General features: G+C 46.1%; 1 protein-coding gene across 1 annotated transcript in view; it reads right to left on the bottom strand.

Moving 5' to 3' along the window:
- NBAS (NBAS subunit of NRZ tethering complex) overlaps nucleotides 1–20,608 on the bottom strand; it is a 248,103-nt gene that overhangs the window by 179,259 nt on the left and 48,236 nt on the right. The window contains exons 13-21 of the mRNA XM_037035490.1: nucleotides 12,362–12,425; nucleotides 11,276–11,469; nucleotides 9,923–10,180; nucleotides 9,149–9,274; nucleotides 6,919–7,070; nucleotides 5,595–5,732; nucleotides 5,257–5,335; nucleotides 1,275–1,379; nucleotides 746–882 (exon numbers count right to left, since the gene is read on the bottom strand). Of these exons, the coding sequence (XP_036891385.1) occupies nucleotides 746–882; nucleotides 1,275–1,379; nucleotides 5,257–5,335; nucleotides 5,595–5,732; nucleotides 6,919–7,070; nucleotides 9,149–9,274; nucleotides 9,923–10,180; nucleotides 11,276–11,469; nucleotides 12,362–12,425 (1,253 nt within the window). The remainder of the gene's footprint in view (nucleotides 1–745; nucleotides 883–1,274; nucleotides 1,380–5,256; nucleotides 5,336–5,594; nucleotides 5,733–6,918; nucleotides 7,071–9,148; nucleotides 9,275–9,922; nucleotides 10,181–11,275; nucleotides 11,470–12,361; nucleotides 12,426–20,608) is intronic.

Here is a 20,608-nt window from a genome sequence, read left to right as displayed (position 1 = left end):
GAACTTTCGGAGACAGAACAAAACAGGACGCTCAGTCTGAAAGACTATCCAGAGAAACAAACATTAATCAAAAAATGTTTCTATTTTTTTCAATGTGTTTAAAACAAATATAACTTAGAGACCCATAAGAAATTAGAGTTTTTCAAAGTCTGTCTAAGCAACATATCACAGAACAAACATTCAAAATAACTTCATCTCCTGATTTTGCTCTGCCACAGTATGAGGCACCAAGTCTTTACCGAAATTCCAATCACTTTATGGAGGGCCTCAGAAAGAAAGCGCAGGGCATTCAAAGGTAAAACGGCACCGTGCATTACAAAAGTATAAACACAGTTAAGGGCTACTTCGCGTTCCCACTGCTCCTGGTGCCCCTGCGGTTTCACAGGGAGAAAGGGCTGTTAAACACGCAGGATTCCGTCAGCCCTGCGTGCCCCCAGCCTTCTTCCCAAGCTGTGGGAACTACGCCTCAGTTCCTAAAAGGTTCAAACAGATACCTGTTCTTAACCACCAGCAGTACACGGTGAGTACATAACAGCCGAATCACAGGGCTTCCCAAAAGGGGGTACTGTCTTGGTGCTACACACACTTTGGTCTTAGGTTCATTTAAAAATAAGTCAGAAATAACCTCATAGTCAGGAAAAAAGCTCAAATAGATTACAGTAGTTTCTCAATTCAAGCTGTTCAGCATGAATCAGCACCATTCGGACCCAGGAAGCAGGTCAAACCCGGCCGCAGTGCCACGTACCGCGCCTCGGGCAGCAGCACCGAGTACTCGTGAGGAGACGTGGTCTCCGGGAAGTTGGAGAGGATCGCCAGGCGGTGGGAACGCAGGTCTGAGCCGTGGTAGGTGAACAGGATCTCCAGGGCCTGCACGTTACTTTCCTGTGCAAAAGACAAGAAGTAAGTTTCCAATGTGAACTTCAGAAACAGAGGAATGATTCTGTATGAACATTCAAAAACATCTGACATTTTATACAGTTCTGATGTGAAGTATTTGAAATACTCCTGATTCTTCCTAATCTGTATCATGTCTCGCAATCTAAAGCTACAAAAAATTTTTAAAAGTCAGAATGAAGAATAAAAACTTTTAAAAATAGGACTCCATTTGCGTACATTCATACAACACTAATTAGTACTACATTACTGTTGTAGTACACCAATACTCCAACCAAAAAGAAAATATAATAGTATACATATGCATTAACATTAACTGCAGGCCTAAAAACTTAGAAATTTAACAACCATAGTTGCTTTATTTCCAAAAGAGAAATCACCCGAGCATATGTTCTTGCCGAGAGAACGATATTCTGGTTTCGGAACTTCTTGAAGAACTCCGCATCAAACCTCTGTTCGGGTGTGTGATGCACTCCTAGGATTTCCTGAGGGGAACAGGGGTTTCATGAAAAGTCTTTTACATGTCAGTGACGAGAAAACATTAAAACCCTCCACCGTCCTGCCTACCTAAATACAGAAGGCCTGAACGCATTAAGTGTCGACTGTTAACTACAGTACAACACCCGCAGTCTTGCCTTCACTTTGAAAATGGCTATGTTTGTACGGACTGTTAACTTCTTAAAACGCGGAAGTCAATGAAAGAGGCGGTAAAAGTTAAATTAATTCCAGTAGGACGCCCCTGACCCACCACCTGGTGAAAACAAAAGCAACAGCGTGCACAGCTGCACACAGCTGCACACAGCGGGCACGGCCATGTGTACAGGAGGGCTTACATTCACCGCCACCGGGGCAGTCCCGGGAAAACGCAGACTGAGCCATCCCTGCCCCACAACATTCACTGAGTGTCTACTATGCTCTGGGGGGCACTGTGACAGGCAGCCACGATACAACCAACAGCACCCTGACGCTACTCTCCAAGTGGCTTAAAATCTAGCAGGGAAGACAAACGAGCAAACGGGACCAGGCGAAGGGAACACTAACTCCAGGAGGCCAGGGACGGCTCCCCAGGAACAGCCCCGAAGTGGACACAGAAGGATGAACGGAGTTAGGCGGGGCAAGTGCAAGGGTAGGGTCCCCTCATGATGGATGACCAGGGCTCATGTCTGTCACGTTCAAAGCTGAACCCCAGATACAGAGCACACATAACGAGTAGCCAATAAAACTGGCACCTTTGAATCGATCCACTGAGACAGGAAGAGGGAAGAATGAGGCCCTCTGGGGGGGGTGAGAGAGGGAGGTGGGGAGACAGCAGTTCACGCCGTGCACACGTGTCGAGGTCGGGCCTACCGCACATCTACAAGGAGCTCCCCACACTCAAGGCGGGTGGGCACACAGGGGAGGAGTTCTAAGATACGAGTCAGATACATGATGCAGTTCTTAATACAGAAGGTAAGATGATTCTAAGGAAAGTAAGTGGAATGAAATGAAAGGAGACTGAGGAACACCACCATTTAAAAGGTGAGCAAGGAAAAGGGAATCTGGTTCAGAAAAGTAGAGGGAGGTGCCCTCGGAGACATGGAGGGAAAAACGAATTCCATGCGTGCATACGCATCTCCTCTCTCTGCTGCTCAGCCAACCCCCCGCACCCTCTACTGGTCCCACCAGCACACAAACGAGACTCCTTCCTTCTTCTATTAAAATGACAACCCTCGGTCTTTCCTGTTTCTCCCGCCACCCCAGCGCGGTCTGCTGCCCTTCACGGCCAGACCTCTTCAGAGAGCCGCCCACAGCCATCGGCTCCATGGCCCATCTTCCAGTCCCTCCTAAGCTTTCCCCGCCCCCGACAAAAATGCGCTTTCCTGCAACCCCTAAGACCTCCCGAAACAGGGCCACGCACCATTCTAGCCACCTCTCCGCTCTTCGTTCGCTCACTTTGTCGGGAGCCCACGATTTACTCTCAGGCTACTAGTCAGAGAGGCCCAGCTACGGGTCCTTCCTCCCTGTTTATTTAGACACACGACTTACCTTCCCTAAGCCTCAGTCCGCATTTCCACAAAACTGAGAGGATCATGGTGCCTGACTCTGGGGACTGTTGAGAAACAATCTGGACTAAGAATGTAAGACACTGGTTGGCGAACAGTTAAGTCCTCAACAAATACATCGGCATTTCTTTTTTATTTTCTTCTCTTAGGATTTTATTTTATTTTTTACAGAGAGGAGAACGGAGAGGAAAAGAGAGGGAGACTAAGATCAGTGTGTAGTTGTCCCTCACGGTCCCCTAACTGGGGACCAGGCCAGCAAACCAGGCATGTGCCCTGACTGGGAATTGAACCAACAACCCTTTGGCTCGTAAGCCCTCACTCAATCCACTGAGTTACACCAGCCAGGGCCAAATACGTTGGCATTTCTTAAGATACTCTCTTACCTACTACTTCCCTCAACAAATATTTACTGGGACCCTCAAAAGCCAGGCGGCACCATCGCCCTGAGCACTGCAGACACTGCAGCAAAGAGAACCCTGCCTTCAGGGAGTCTCCCCTCTCACGGCCCTCCATCTGTTTTCCTTTTGCTAAGCACTAGTTGAAACAGGATCCTATTTCCTCCCATGCAGAGTCATCTCAGACATCCCCAGGAAAAATGTGATGTTCTTCTCCATTAGGCTCCCTCATCAACGTTTAGTGTTTTCATTAGCATCAGTCACTGCCTATGTAATAAAGGACTGTCCCTTTGTCCTCTCCTGACCTCCAGCACCAGCTCGATATCTGGCATGTAGTATGCACCTGAATAAAATTTACACGAATCCATTTTTATGTCATTTATCACAGAATTAATAAAGTAGACGTGTCCTGTGATTCAAATGCAATGTCTTATCTCTACCACTATCTACTGGCTAGTCATTGTATCTATGTATCTTCATTTGTAAGTTTTAACAGCCAAATTCATCAACTTCATTTACTTTTCAAAAGCTTAGCTAATTCCCTTAAAAAGTGAAAAATGCAAAATTTGCATAAATACATATACTTTATAAATACTTTATAAATAATTTACTTACAACAAATACTTTAAATATCACTATTCCCATGTAATAATAAATGTACTTACTCTGTCAAATAGGAAATAGCAATTCAATAACTCAAGAATAGTGAAAGATATTTATTTGGATAGTCAAATGCTCACCATTTCATGGAACTTTCCTTTTTTAAGATCTCATCATCAGTAAAACTAAGACTAACCAAAAAACAATAAAGCATAGCTGCATGGACATGTTTTTACATATTACCTCAAAATAGCACAGAACTCAGACATAATTAAGATATGTTTTAAAAAACACAGCCGGACCAACATTCAAACTAGTTGTACTACAGATAAAACCATTAGAAGTTTTTCATCCTGTTTCTGTTAAGTGCTATACCCGTTGCTATGGTTTCTGATAACCACAGCAACAGCCCTCCTTAATCACTGGTATTTTGTCTGAAACCACTTCCATTACATTCTTGGGTGGGGAACCAGACGCTTTGGGTTTCGCCTGCAGCATCAGAAGCGCTACACAGCTCCGTCCTTCAGAGCACGGGCATCACCTCATCAGGGGTGGCACCTGCTGAGCCACTACCAGGTAGGTGCCAGCACTAACAGCCGACAGAGGCATGCCCACAGAAAGGAGGCCAGCCCCACTGAGGAAGTAATCTGCTAGTGAGGTCAAAGCTCAAAGGTCAGGAACTATACTGAACCCTGGGAAGCTCTGACTGGGAGGTCATGTGGGAAAGCGGTGTACACTGTGCCGAAAGGCGCGCCATGCCTCCAACAGCACCTGAACGGGTCTCCCAGCGTAGGGAGCTGCGGACACGCCCAGCATGGAGACGCCTGTGCTTGTGCACCTGAAGAACAAATGCACGTATACATTTTTAAGGCCAAGTGTCTAATTTTGGCCATAAGTGGATCGAAGTTCAATCAACTAAGTTCAACCCACTAACAAATCACTAAAATAAAATGAAGCATAAATATTCACATTAGGATTATTAAAACACAACATATACTGAAATTTGGTGCTGGAGACAGCTATATCCCATAACCTCAAACTGAAATGCAAAATCAAAGTAAATGAAAAGGACTTTAAGGTAGGAGGAAACAGAGACGCAGTGAAGCGGCCGAAGTATTTCTACCCCTTAGACTAACAACTCTGGCCTTCCACAGTCTCTGATTTTCACCAAAACACATGTACAAGAGAACCTGTGTCTGCACATCATGAAGTTTTTCCTACCGAACTAGTTCTAAAGACCAAGGACATTAGATGTCGGGGCAGCCACGGCACTTACAACGACAGGTCAAGGAAACGTGAGTGGTTGGACTACAGCTGGCCCTTACCTTGTACGTTGCAAGCCGATCTAAGTAGGTTAATAATTTCAGCCTACAACGGCAGAGTTCCTTTTGTTCCAGTGTTAACCTGTTTCAATGAATAAATCAGGCCACTTACATTTACATAAAAGCACATTTCTCTAAGAGTTAAAATAAAATCAAAATGATCAATATTCTACTGAGCCCCAAATTTGTGGAATAGTACACAAAAACACAAGCGTAAAATATTAAATGCACTTGATTTAAGTTGCTGAAATAATTGAGAGCAATTATCTCTAGTAAAGAACACACTTAGATGACTCATTATCTTAAAGAAATGACCAAGTGAACAGTAATACATCATTTACTTTGAAAAGTCCACTAATTTAAGCAGCTCCCGTCGCTTCCTGAGCTCTCGCGCCTTCGTGTTCCGGGCAGGCTCGTCCTCGGGGGACAGCTCCTCATAGGACACTCCGTCGATGTCCACGTCACCAGGCAGCGTGAACCTGTGAGAAGGAGAAAACCCACGTGGTGGGAAACCACTGCCCCTACTTTGACTGACTAATCACTAACATGAATTCCACAGAAATGCCCATTATGTGAAAGCTATTGCTACCGCAAGCAGAGTGACTCACTCACTACAAGGATGGGCAAGGATGGACAAAGATGGGCAAGAAGTCATCCAGTCATCAGTAATGATCACATTTAGAAATTTTAAGTCAAGACAAGTGAAAACTACAATACTTAGGAAACAATGCACCCAGTGTGAAACAGCCTTTGAAGAAAATGCTGCCCAGAGTTTATAATGTGATTCAGTATCATTTACTTTATTAACAGATATACTATCACGTTTATGTCACAACAAGTTCCAAACGTCTGGTGAGCAATGGCTCTCAGCAAACAATCTCAGTTTATTATTAACGGGTATCCGTATGGTGCTTAAAGATTATGAGGTGCTCGCACCAGACGTGTAACTTGATCGCCCCAGATGATCCCGTGAAGCTGTGCGAGGCTCCGACCTGCCCGAGGGGCTCCTGTGCCCAGCAGGCACGCCCAGCCAGTGCGTGAGCCGAGGCTTAGAAACGGCCAGCACTCAGTAAGCAGCATTCGCTCTTTCCTTGGCATCAAGCTATCACACATAAACACGTTTAAATGACAGCAAAGAAAGCTGTAACTTCAGATAAGAAAGCTTTGATCAAAAGCAACTACTTCATTTCAGTGTCTTTGGTTATGTTTTGCTTGCTTGTTTGTTTTGTTGTTTAGCTTCCTGTTAAAGGTGAGATCATATGGTATTTTTCCTTCAACACCTGGCTTATTTCACTCAGCATAATGCTGAAATAGAGAACAGGCTGACAGTGACCAGAGGGGAGAGGGGAGGGAATTTCAGGGGAAATAGGGGAGGGATTTAGAAGAACATATATAAAGGATTCAGGGACAACAACTGAGAAGGGTGGAAATGGGAGGGAGGGGGGAGCATGGGGAGTGGGATGGGATGGGAGTAAGAGACAAAAAAACTGTACTTGTAAAATAATTAAATAAATTAAAAAAATAAAAATTAAAATTAAAAAAGCAACTATTTCATTACAACTACTTCTCTTCTAAATAAAGAGAAGTTTACCCTTTCCAGTGTCTCAGCTTAAAAGCGCTCACAGAGTCGCCTGGGCATTTGACCCCAAATCCTCCCGAACCAACCTGCCCTCATCCGCTCCGTCCCCTATGGCCACGAGCGCCTCCAGGTCTGTGCCCCGCAGTCCGTACTGAAGCAGCTCTTTCGCAGCATCCACGGTTTCGGGGACTCTTTCCAAACACTCATGAAGAACCCAGGATCGCTTCTTTATTTTACTCTGGATAAAAAGAAAACAAAACACAGAGGCATCAAACAACCCGTATCACCTGTCAGCTCCTGACAAGAGCCCTTTAGAAGGTAAAGCCCTAAAGCCGGGAGTCCAGGCAGCTGCGAGAAGGTCACAGGAGAGAGCTAAGCCCCTTCCCCGTGGGGACCAGAACTGGATGCAGAAGATGCGGCTGCAACTGCTCTCCTTCAGCTTCTCAGGGACCACAGGAAAACACAAACCTCAGTGCTCATTTCTGGAAGCAGAAAAAGATCTTCCCAAGCGTTTACTCCACTTAAAGTGGCTCTTTAGTTTTCATTTGGGTGATACAACAGAGTAGAAAGTAAAGCAGGAAGGCAAGATATATCCTACTGTACCCAGCATGCTTAACTCTGAAACAAAACGAATGAGGCACGGCAGGTGAAGGTTTCGTGTCTATTTGACCATGACACAGATCACAGAGAAGCGTGGATGGCAACTGAGTCATAAAAGGCCATACTATGCTGTTTTTGGAAAGGCCAAAGGCCTGTTTCTTCCTCCCAACTGCTTCCTCTGTCTCCACGCAAAATCCCAACTTGCCTTGTTCACAGAAAGACTCCCTGTGACTACCAATTTGAAGATTTCACTCATAGCTGCTTGCTTTTTTTTTTTTTTTACACACTCATATCTTTCTTCGAATGGTTCCTACCTCATCTCCCCTTTTCCAGTCTCTGCCATCAGCACACAACGCCTGGGACACTGTGGGGGTCCTCGCCCCTAAAGGGGTCCCCACTACCCTCTCCTGCGCATCTTCTACACACGCCCTCTACAGCCCCACTGCCAGAACTCCCCAAGAGTCCCCAGGACCCTGAAGGTATCACAAGCTTGCAACACCCTCCCAAACCAACCAACATGCCTTCCTGCTCACATTCCGCAGCGTTCAGTCTGCGAGAATAACAGACCCAGCAGACTGGTTTATGTAGAGCTTGTTTATTCACCCAAGAATTGCCTCCCATCTTCGAAACGCCTCTTCACGGCCAGCTCTGGGGTAGAGAGCGCCCCCGTGTGAGCGGACACAGGAAGCCGGTCACATTAAGGGGCGACGGAGGGCCACCACACAGGACAGGCTCTGCATTTCCGCTCCTGAAGTGCTCCCGTTCTCTCCTTCTTGCTCCTACAGCCTGACAGCCAGCACTGCATAGAGAGGACATCCGGGGGCGCTTCCTTCCCCTCTTCCTCTGGCCATGGATGACCTCTGACCTCTCGTTGAATCCCCTTATACTCCCCTGGACAGATACTGCCCCAGGGAGGGGGAGCCCTCCCCAACTATGCCCACCCACTCCGGGGGGAGTCTGTTTCTCTTCAGTCCTGGCCCTGGTCTTAGCTGCCAGCCCTGAGCTGGAACATGCCAGAGGAGAGCTTCCTGACAACCAGTCTCCAGTGCTGTCTGACCCCCACTCACTGACATACCCGCGCAACAAGCACCCGATCTGCCCATCCTTCCCACCTTCCCCTGCCTGCCAACTCTGGCAATTAAGGACCAAGCCCAACTGTACCAACCGTGGCCACTAAGTGCCAGCCCTGGCCCATACCACCCAGGGAGCTCTCTTCCATCCAGTGCGCTGCAGTTACTCCTTCCCTGAGGAGGTCTGAGTCCCAGCCCAGGGGAGGAGGCCCCCTTCCAAGTCTGTCCTCTCCTGGGCATGCTCCTTAGCCCCTAGAGTCAGCGAATTCCTTAGAGTTCTCTTTACCCCTTTATAGTTAATCTCTTATTACTGGAAAGTAATTCTCCACGCTAAAACTTTCCCTGTTCAAGTTACTGTGTGGTTTCTGGCTTCTGCTGGGTCCCTGACTGATGTAGGTGAAGAGACGTGACTGAGGTAGAGGCAAAGAAAGGATTAGGTCAAAGCCAGGGAGTTGGCTGGTTTATCAGGAAATATTATTCACATGTCTTCAGCACCAAAGTCCAGCTGCAGGGCCAATAAAACAGGGTAACAAGGTGATTTTTCTAAGTTGAGGAAAACACACTTCGCCAGAATATAAAGCACTCTAATATGAAGGCCTATAACCAAAAGATATTCCAAGCATTTTAATTCTACCATGTTACATACCAGGTAATTCTGAATGGAAGCAATGCTGACTGCCGACCTCCTCCACTGCCTCTGATACACGAGGTCCGTATCCAGGCCGTAGGTCTGAGCCAGGGACAAGGCTTCCTCGTACTCTTCACTTTCAATCTTTGGACAAGGAAATGGAAACAGGGTCACTGCGACGATGTGACGGATGACGACTAGCCCCTAACCTAAGCAGCATGTATGCAATCCAAACTACCCTCCTGGGCACGGTGGCACTACAGGCTCGCGAACACTCTGCGGGCAGATAGGTCCAGTTTAGCGTTTCTATGGAAGAGAGAGAGAGATGGAAGGGGAAACGCCTGCATTCACAGAGAGAATGATGGCAAAACCAGGACAAGCAGCGCCCACGGCCTGCCCCCCAGTACAGGGCACCACCCAGGACACTGCAGGAAGAGCAGACCACTGAACATTCAGGGCCCACCCAGCCTGCCCCAGGCACAGCGCTCGGGAGAGAGCAAGTCTGCAGGCCTTCCCCCACCATCTGGAGTCTGAGGAGACAGCGGTACCGAGACACAGAGGAGGAGGATCGCAAACACAGACTGGACGAGCGAAGTAAATCCATCTTCCATCACTTTTTAAAAGTTTCAATTATTCATGCACAAAGAACAGCATTATTGTCGAAGGCTATTTAACTCTGGCATTTCAAATATGTCAACGATACAACAATTCTCCTTTAAATTCCTTCCTTTATTAAAAAAGAAAGAAGTCTGTTCTCAATAAAATCAACACCGCGGCCCCCGCGGCTCTCACCTTCCTCTGGAAGAGCTCCTCCGGGGTGGTGGAGCGCAGGCTCACCAGGCGGTAGTGCTTCGTGACGGCCCGTGGGCGCTTCCGCGGCGGGGCGAACCGCTCCATCTCCGTGGCCAGGTACAGGCCCTGTCTGACGTAGCCGAAGTAGCGCGCCTTGGCAGACACTGCCTGGTCCGCCTCGGAATCCTCCTCTCCCTCCTCGTCTTCGCCAGGCCTCATCTCCAAACGAGATCGTTTGGGGGCAAGTTTAATCTCACACTAAATTGGAAAAGGAGATATTAAATAAGTAGGGAAGAACTAAAGGCAAGTTGTAAAGTTAATGAGAAAAATATGTGTAACCCCGGCTTCACTCATTGCATCAACCACGTGGTCAAAACTAAAAATGGAATTCAAAGGAGTCCAACAATGAACATCACTTACATCAACAGCTCTGAAAACGTTCCAATACATTACTACTCCCAATCTCCAAAACTAGAGCCTGTTTTAGTAAGTCGTTAATATGATCTCGTAAATATATGCCTAGTAATTACTGTAGGGAAATGAAGGAGCTGAGAATGTTAATTTCTTCACTTCAGATATTTTTATACCAATGGTGGAAAACGGAGATGACAATTTGTTTTATCTGTTTAAAAAATGAACATGAATGCCTTTTTTTACTTTACTAAAATAGCTCTCCCCCACCCCTTTTTAAAAACATCTAATAGCTTTCTGAAGTTCTAAGTCTGGATGCCTGACTGTTACTGATAACTTTAATTCCAGACCAAACAGAGTCAGCTTAGAATTTAAGCCTTAATTCTCTCAAAATAACATCTTTAGACTTAGGAACAAACTTTGAGGTAAAAAATACTTATCAATCTACATTGAAGTGAAAGCTATTAAGCTTCAAAGACTTAAACTAAGAATTTTAAATGGCCAAAACATAACTTGAAATTACCAGTCTCTATTCTCTAGTCTCTTCTCATGATAAACAAGCATTTTTTTTTACTAAAAGAACCAAATTTTTAAAGCTGTCCCACTTCACAAAAATAAGGTTAAAGACTATATTTTTTAGGTGGCAATACCTTTTACATTTTAAGATGATTAATCTAGAAAAAAGAAAAAATTTATCATATCAGTGGAGAAAAAAGTTATAAACAGCAAAATAACTATAAAATTTACAATCCAAGGTTTTAATTGCTAAACAATTAATCTTTTTTATAGTGCACTCCATCTGTGATTCCAACCACAGACTTTTGTTTTTAAAGGCAAAGTTAGATAATGGGCTAACAAATCTAAAGAAACAGATCTTTAGAGTTCTGGTGAAATTCAAGTTTATTTTCAAACACACTGGCTGCTCTAAAGAGACAGGATTACCTCCAGACTTAAAAATCCACCGTCGTGGGTAGCAGTGACTTGAGGTGACGGTTCAAACCACTCACAGGATTTTCCTAGTAAATTCTTCAGAGTTTTCACGGAGGAAACAGTCAGAGCCCCAGAGCAGCGAGCCAAAATCAGCGCGCTGCCCGCCCACCAGTTCACATCCACCAGGGGGTAAAAGGACTCCCTATCTGACAGGGAAAAGCAAGTCAACACACGTGCACCTGTCACCACGGTTTAAACACAACGCGTTAATCCAGTAATCAGTTCAACAGTCAGTTCAAAGACCATATTGGGGCCCTAAAGGTATGTAAAATAATGAGGGGAAAAATAAATTGCAAGTCATTGCTCTATTTTTAAAAAATAGTAATTTATGTAATGAACATCTGAGTGCCAAGAATTTGTCAAAGTCCAAAATTACGAGGATGCAGAATTAACTATATGACGATATCTCCTCTCAAAAATAAAGATTATACATTTATATTTTGCTCTTTCTAACATAATATATTGAAAGGTAGGTGTGTACAAAGTGTACAAATTAGAAGGTTATAAAAGAGTTTGGGAAAATGTTCATATACCACTTTTCAGACAAACAATATGAAAACTACTGCCTTGTGGAAAGTGTAAGACACACACATCACAGTGGCAGTGCTGATTGCTTCTTACACTTGGGAAGGGAACTGGGAGAACACGCCAACCTGGAACACGCCACTTGGACATCAGTACTGTAAGCTAAAGGAATTCAAGAAACCCAAAGTCCTTTTCCTTTGCCTCGTCACCTCTCTAAAACTCACGGCCCCCTGCTAGGGTGCTGGGCCAGCCCACTCTCCGACCGAGCACGGGAGCTCCTCCTCTCCAACACCCCCATGGGTGAGCTCCCCGGACGTGCTACTGTAATGCTGTTTGCTCTCCTCTTGCTCCTCCGCCCTCTGTCAATCTGATCTTGCAGGGCCCCAATCAGGGAACCCAAGAGGGTGAAAAGAAAAAGATTTCCCCCACCTACATATGTTACACCATCTAAAGAGTACCTGTATTACACATTAGGAGTCTCCTAAGGCTTTGAACACACTTCATACAACTCACCTCTGACTTTTCTTCTCTTCTCAGTAGAGAGTCTCCAGTCAGGATTGAGGTCATCATACCCTGGCTAAATATGAAAAATAGACACATGAGTTCCTGAGTCATCAGTGTAAGAAAATTATAAGAATATCATCAAGAACGATGCATTTTTTTTTCTGGGAATGCAGACTGGTGCAGCCACTTTGGAAAACCTAGAGTTTCCTCAAAAAACTAAAAATGGAACTGCCTTTGATCTGGCAATTTCACTATTGGGATTGTACCCTAAGGATCCTGAAACACCAATCCCAAAGAACCTATGCACCCCAATGTTCACAGCAGTACAATTTACATTAGCCAAGTGCTGGAAACAACCTAAGTGCCCGTCAGTAAACGAGTGGATCAAAAACCTGTGGTACATTTACACAATGGAATACTATGCAGCAGAAAGAAAGAAGGAGCTCCTACCCTTGTAACAGCATGGATAGAACTGGAGAGCATTATGCTGAATGAAATAAGCCAGGCAGTGAAAGACAAATACCATAGGATCTCACCCATAAGTGGAACCTAATCAACAAAACAAACAAGCAAGCAAAACAGAACCAGAGACATGGAAATAAAGGACAGGCTCACAGTGACCAGAGGGGGAGGAGTAACAGGGGAAAGAAGATGAAGGCTCATCAAAGAACGTGTATAAAGGACCCTGGACAAAGCCCACGGGGGGGTGGGAGGGGAAGGGAAAGACTGAAGTGGGAGGATGGGGGTAGGCAGAGCAGGGGAGAGTAACGGGGGGGGATGGGGACAACTGTAATTGAACAATATAAAATAGAAAAAAAGAACTATGGATTTTTTAAAATAATAAAATACACAGACGAAGCTTTCCTCTGACCTGGTAAAAATCCACTCTGCTCCATAACTGTGAAAAGTGACTATTCCTGCACTTACCTGCACACGCAAGTGTTGGGGTTCAATTTGACGAAGGCAGTATGCGCGTGAGAACAAGAAGACAGCCAGTACACCACCAACACCAATGAAAGCAAGACAACTAACAGATAATCCCCCACACACCCGCACCTGCATTCTGGGAGAACAGGTGCGCTGCTGTGCACAAACACTGGCCTGGAGACACGTCTTACACACACACGCACCCACACTTGTAACTGAGCAACCCCCCAGGCTTGGCTTCCGCAGCTCTGAGACTGGACTCCACAACCTCCACGTAATCTCCAGGTCCTTCTAGGACTAAAAATTCACTAAGTAAAAAACAATACAAGCATGTAGTCTTTAAACTGAAACCATTCATATTCCATTCTCGGGGCAACACAGTATCTTAGCCACCTTTGTGACTGCACTGACATCATTGTCTCTGAAATACCATAAAACAACTGAGATTAAGTTCACTGTTACATACTTGATCTTGAGAACTACAACAGTACGGAAAAAGACAAAAAAAATCCATTTGGATGTTGATCTGAAATCTTAAACCTACAAAATGTGATGCTACACTTCAGCCAAATGTGCTTTTCACCTAATATGATGCAGTAAGTGTGTGTGTGTTATTACTAACTTGTATTATTACCACCATGTAGTGGTGGAGACTTTAGGCTACCAGAATTGATGTTTCCTTCCACGGCCTGAAAGAACCCTGTACTCCCCACTACTACAGTAAGTCACTGAGGGTAGTCCCTAAGGACAGAAGGGGCAATTCTTTGAGCTTTAGCCCCAAAAAGTTACCATAAGAGGCTATGTTTTTATACTACGGGAAGAACTACATTGTCCTGGTTGACTTAATCATAAAAAAGGATCACGTTTCAAAGATTTGGAATACAGTACAATACGTATTATTGAATATAATCGACAGAATTGAAATCCCACTCAATCACTTACAAGGAGCCCCAGGAGCTGCCCCTGCCCTGACAGCACACGCACACCGCTACCTATTCCCATGACGGCACGTGTGTCTCCTGCTGGCATCCTGGAGCGCACAGGGGGATGGGAAATGACATTGTAAAACTTTAAGTCCAGCAAACAACAACAATAATATGATTCAGCTCTGTGTTCCCATAACCTTGAGACTGGGTCTGATAAACCGTCCCCATAGCCTTGAGTGGGCTCACCTATGCAGAACCTCACTGTGTCACACAGTATCTGCTGGCACCCTGCCGGCTCTGTGTTCATGTAGTATATAAGGGAGTTGGGACTTCCCTCTGGGGGACAGGTGCCATACAGGAGCTTCCAGGGGCATGCCACGCAGCGCCACGCAGGGGCAGGCAGCTTGCAGGATGGGTGGCTCGCCCACCCTTGAATAAAAGGCATGTCAAGCATCCCACGGCACTGCAAATATTCTTCCACCTGCCCGAACCCCGTGAACCTGTTGACCTTGACCATTCACAACACACCATCTCACTGCCACGGTAAGTACAAAGTTAATGAGAAGAGCACCATGGACAAGCAGCAATGGCCTGCCAGAGCCAGGCTCGACACTGGGACTGGCCGCTCCGTGCTGATTGCTAAAACAATGGGAGTCTCTCACAAATTCAATCTTAAAGCACAAAGCCAAGATCTGTTCTTCTGCACCCAGAACTCTTGGTCAACTTTGTGTACCAGACCACTAGAGCGTCCATGTGTCAAAAGGGCACAACATTGGCCATCTAAACCACTGAGCCCTAATGAGAATGTCTACGCTCTAGAAAAATTAGCTGACACGGGACTGGTCTTCCTACACCCCCTCGGAAGTGTGGTTTCTTCTGCTGAGTAGTCAACAAATTCTGTGCATTTACACTGAGAGAGGAGAAAAAAATCAGCCATTACAGGACACACACTCTAGCAGGCAGAGGGCTAGGAAATGGGTATAAATGACTGTAACCCAAGGCCAGGCTGGATAACTGCCCCTGACAGGTGTACCGATGAGAGTGTTACAGGTCTTCAAATGACAAGAGATCATTTCTGCTCAAGGAAGATGAAAAGAACTCAAGAGGTACAAAGAAACCCTGATGGTGCTATCCACTAAGTCTGGATAAGGGCTGGATGTGGAAAATGGGTGACCAAAGATATTCCAGAGAACACAACGTGAACGAAAGCACACAGAAAAGACTATGTTTAGGGGGAAAAGTACATCAATTTAACTAAGGTACAGGACATCCAGTGTTAATTACCAGCACTTTTGTTTAGGATTTTTGGGGGAAGGGGGTTAATTATGCCATTTTTTATGGAGGTGAGATTCACATAATTAAAAACTGTAAACAATCTGGTGGCATTTAGTACATTCACAATGATGCGGCACCTCCATCTGGTTCCAAAGCACGCCCACCACTCCAAAGGAAAACCACTCTGAGCAATTACCACTGAGCAGTTACCCCTCACTCCCGCTTCCCCACGACCCCGGCAACCACCAGCCAGCCTGTGTCTCCATGGGTCACTGACTCCAGACAGTTCACAGAATTGGGTCCATATCGCATGTGACCTTTTGTGTCTCGCCTCTTTCACTTAGCACCGTGCTCTCGAGAGTCACCCAGTGGTGGCACGCAGCGGCACTGCATCCTCACACAGCTGCGCAGCATCCGCTACTGTAAGCACACGCCATAATTTGTCCATCCGCCCTCCCATTAATGAATGCTGGGTGCTGTGTAGTTTGTGGCTGTTGTAAACAGTGAGCTGTAACATGCACACGGGCATACCTGTTGGCATACCTGTTCTAAATTCTGGGGGGAGCAGGCCGACTACCAGCCTTTCTGCCTTAGCAGTACACAGCAGATTCAGTCTATGTTGGGGACGGCTCTGCCTGGTTTCAGGAACTGTAACTCTGCCCCCCGTGGCTAAGGATGAGCGAGTGACCTCCGGAATGTGAACCACAGGAGACAAAGCCTGTCTCTGGTAGCGAATGCTGCCTCAGTTTCCTCTCCCTGCCCCCAAAGCATGGTCTATGTTGTTGACGGGGTAAGTCCCCTCAGAGGAGGTGCAACCTAAGCCAGACATGATCACTCGGAAGACCATCATGGAAGGACTCGGGGGGCTACAACAAAGAGTGAGCAATAGACCCGTGCCCCCCGATTATGTGACATAGCCTGAGTCCCCATGTTCTCTGGGAGAAGTGCTTCCTGGCTCTAATCCCCTTAAGCCTGAATACCTGATGGGGAGGGGTGCAGCTCCTTGCCTTGCTAGAGCGTGTCCTGGGGAAAAATCTGGCATCACAAAGACTTCCTGATAAACCTGTGAAATCTGCTCCACTCAGAGTGCTTTCATCCATACGTTAAGGGTCCAAGCAGGAAAACCTAAAGTTTCTGCAAACCCCCCTTTCCTGACAGACTCTGACTCGGACTAAGCCCTCAGATTTCTTTGAAGTGTTATCTACTATTCGAGCCTTGCTGCCCTGTACTCCAATAAAAGGCCCTGGAGGAAGGGGCTTCAGGCCTTTTTCCCCTGAGAAACTGGCCACCTCGCCTCCCCAAACAGATCATGTCTTGGTAGTATTACTTTCATCCCTGGCGGATGGGGGGACTTAGGGGCAGTCGACCCCACAAGTCTAGATATCTCAACTGTTTAACCTCACAATACGAGCGAGTTTGATGAAATTATCTAAACAGTACACTGAAGAAAGAAGCCCGAACCGAACTCCAGACTTAACCGTTTCAGGCAGAGGTGGTGTGCGCCTGACCAGCGCCCTGAGAGCTCGCCCCTCGCCATGTGCACAGCTGAGCCGACATCCCCGCCACTCCCCTCAGAGTATTCAGACTGGCTCAGAACAACCAGCCATCGTCAACCCCGAGGACTCTGTCTGCACAGACACTCTGTGGGCCAGTGCTCTGAGGACAGGGTCACCAAGCTCCCGTGACCCACGACAGCACCCCAGGGACCGTCGCATCTGGCACCACGCTGACACACCCTGAGAAGCAGCTTCCACGCCCATCCACTTTGTATGACTTGCTACCTGCTACCTTGTCTGAATGGCCCGGTGCCCGCACTTCAGAGCACCGCCTGGAGGGGGCGCCCTCAGAGCACAGTTACAGATTTTGTAGAGAAAGGCTATTGTGATTAAACCAGCATCTTCTTCACATTTACATATCTTATCTAATTTTTTTGTGGCTAAAAGCTAAATATAGTGAAGCCCCTGCCTACAACAACATGAAAGCAACCTTTCCAAAGTGCATCCACTCTACAAACATGCCCTGGTATTCAATTCGCCGAGCCCTGTGTGAGGTCCCGTGGGAGAGCTGTCTGCTCAGAGCCTGCTGGCAAGGGCCCCCCACCTGGTGAAGCTGTGGACACAGCTGTGGGTCACATCAAGATTAATCACATGACTACCACCCCCTCGCTTACCCTTCACGGACTCATCCATCTAACAAAATGGTCCTTACCTGTTGTATGCCAGAGAAAAGAGAAAATGAAAACGAAAGAGGTAAGTTTTCTGTCTACTTCCTCTAAGGAAGTACACATAGGTAAATAAAACTTCTTTAGACAAAATTAAGACCACAAATGAGATGTAAACATATAAACATAACATATGGGAAATGTTCAAAATGAAAATCACTTTAGCAATTTACTTTATTCCAGACATGAACAAGCCTTAATACTCACAGATTTCTAGCCAGATGGATGTTCGTATTGACAATGCAGCCAAAGCATTTAATCAACTCAGAACTAGACAGAAGTATATCAGAACAGGCACTCGCACAAGGATCTTTAATCATTAGATTTTATACAGAAAATAACCGCACAAAGCACATTCTAAAAACTAATAAAGTAGCAAATTACAGAAAGAAAGCCCCAGATGAGTTGAACCTACAATTTGGTAAAAGAGTTTAAGGTTCCCTGACTGACTGGTGTGGCTCAGTGAACTGAGTGCAGGCCGGTAAACCAAAAGGCTGCAGGTGGGATTCCCAGTCAGGACACACGCCTGGGTTGTGGGCCAGGTCCCCCGTTGGGGGCACACAAGAAGCAACCACACACTGGGGTTTCTCTCCCTCTCTTTCTCCCTCCCTTCCCCTCTGTCTAAAAATAAATAAATAAAATCATTTTAGAAAAAGACTTTAAGGTTAGGGCAACAGCAACCTTGGTTTCTTCTCAGGCAACGTTTAAGCTGCAACTATCAGTTCTGACTCTATACTACGTATTACCCTAGAACCTTTGAAACTAAGTGGCTTGCCCGTTCATTTCCTAGAGCAGCAATAAAGGGAAACAGAGCCCCGGCCTATGTGGTCAGCCCGGCGTCACCAGACTATTGCTAGACAAGTGAGAGAAGAGCAGCTGGTCAAGTGTTTTCCGTGGTTGAAGTGTTTTCAAGTGGTTTTCGGCTGGTGATGAGCACACAAGGCCCATCTCACTTATTAACTCCCCATTTCCAGGGTCTCCACATAACGCAGTGCCCACCTCCAGGAGGGCCACTTCCACCAACCGCAGGGCGCTCTCCCCCTCACTTTCCGTTAACATCGCAGCTGGCGCCTGGTTCACGGGCAGGTCCCGCCGAGGCGAGCGCGCCAGTACCCGGCGTGCAAGGCAGCATTTCTCCACGTCCGCGCTGTACCTCTGAAAAAGGCTCAGCCTCGGCAGTCACGGGGCAAACGGAAATCCTGATTCTAACACCAACATCTAACGGACCAACTCAACCACTTTCAGCACTCTTCCCATCTGTTAAAATGAGCACAGACCCATTTTTTTACTTAATAGCATTTCTGTGAAGCCAATAAAATAAATGAAAATTGCTCTGTGGACGGCCGAGCCGTACTGTACAGACGCTATTTATTCCCCAGAGCCCTTCCCGCCAACGCTATCCACTGAATTTATGTGCCTCTCCTCTGAGCTTATCTTTTCATAATATTAACATGTTATTTTATTGATTTGTTTATCATTTCCCTTGGAAGACCGAACAGCTTAAGGGCAAGGACTGTGACTGATTGCATTTTCTACTCTAGCATTTGGTAGAGATTCAATAAACAGTTGAACTTTATTTTACGGTTACTGTTATGAGTATAGTAGCTACCTCCTCTTCGTAGCACTTACACAGGCCTTCCAGAAGGTAACCCAGCAGGCCAGATGTCAGTGACTTCCTCCTGACTGTAGAGTGCAAACCCGAAAGGCCCAGCCCAATGCAGCTGACCCCCAGGGTGGAGGCTCACGCCTCAAGCAGGGGCCGGTTGTTCGGACGCCTCCTGCTGTCCCACCACAGTACGCACCACAGCACGCACCACAGACACTTACGATAGTTACGGGTTTCACAGTGAGAGGGTATCTCAACATTTATTCCAGAAACTGGGACATACCAGCCAGCTCAAGAGATCAACATATCTGAGAATGGCAAGGAAACCCATGTTACATTCCCTGAAAAAAAAAAAAAGGATTTGTCTCTGTTCTCTTTAAAAGATCATCAAATCCATAAAGCCTAACAAACAGGGGTTTCCTTTCTCTACCTTTTAAAAATGTATTTATTTTCTATGGAAAGAACATGGACATCAGAGTCCTAAAGACAGGAAATCCAATCTCAGCCCTACTGCTTACTTGCTGAATAACCCCAGGACCAGGGCTCAGAAAACAGCCATCAGACAGTTTGGGGGTCACTGGGTCACAGCCACAGGCGGTATGCTGGAAGCTCACTGAGGTACAGCCACAGAAAAATCAGGCCACGGCAGTTCCTGACAGACAGTCCTCCGGAACGCTCAGCACATTCCTGTCGGAGAGGCTCTCACCGGGACAATGCTAGAGACAAACATCTGGCCCGATTTCATTGCGTCCCACCATGCACCCGTTTTGCTGTTTCCAAATTCCCTTCCTTTCCTATGCCATTACTTTCCTGGTGGCCTAGTCCAACTACTAAGATATTTATAGTTATGCATTCCAGAGTTTCAAGATTTCTAAGCAATTTTTAATTTTAAAAAACCACTAAAAAATTCTAATTGATGAATAACATTGAGTTGAAAGTTAAAGGATTATAGGGGCATCAACTGGCAACTGAGACAAAAAAGTCTAACCAGTCAGACTGCTGAGTGCAGACCAAGGCCTGAGACAGACGTGGTTCATCTGTGCAGACAGAACAGGAAAGGCCGCCCGGAATGCCAGTAAACAACAAAAGTGTGCTCGTGCATTTTGCTTGAACAGCCTTTACAATATATGGCATTCTAGAACATTCACAAGATGAAATATTAAGTGTGCTTTCTATTAGGTGAATGAAAATAAGAAAACAGAAAGTCAGGGGAAGGGAACAATGTCATTCACATTCAAAGTTTTCACCATTTAATTGTGCCCGAATGTAAAATTTCCCATGGACAACAGAACATCAGGATC

The sequence above is a fragment of the Sturnira hondurensis genome, unplaced genomic scaffold (assembly GCF_014824575.4).
Source record: "Sturnira hondurensis isolate 20B ecotype Veracruz unplaced genomic scaffold, ASM1482457v3 Scaffold0022319, whole genome shotgun sequence".
Taxonomy (NCBI): Eukaryota; Metazoa; Chordata; class Mammalia; order Chiroptera; family Phyllostomidae; genus Sturnira; species Sturnira hondurensis.
The sequence above is the reverse complement of the archived record's forward strand: the minus strand, read 5'-3'. Positions and strand labels throughout refer to the sequence as shown.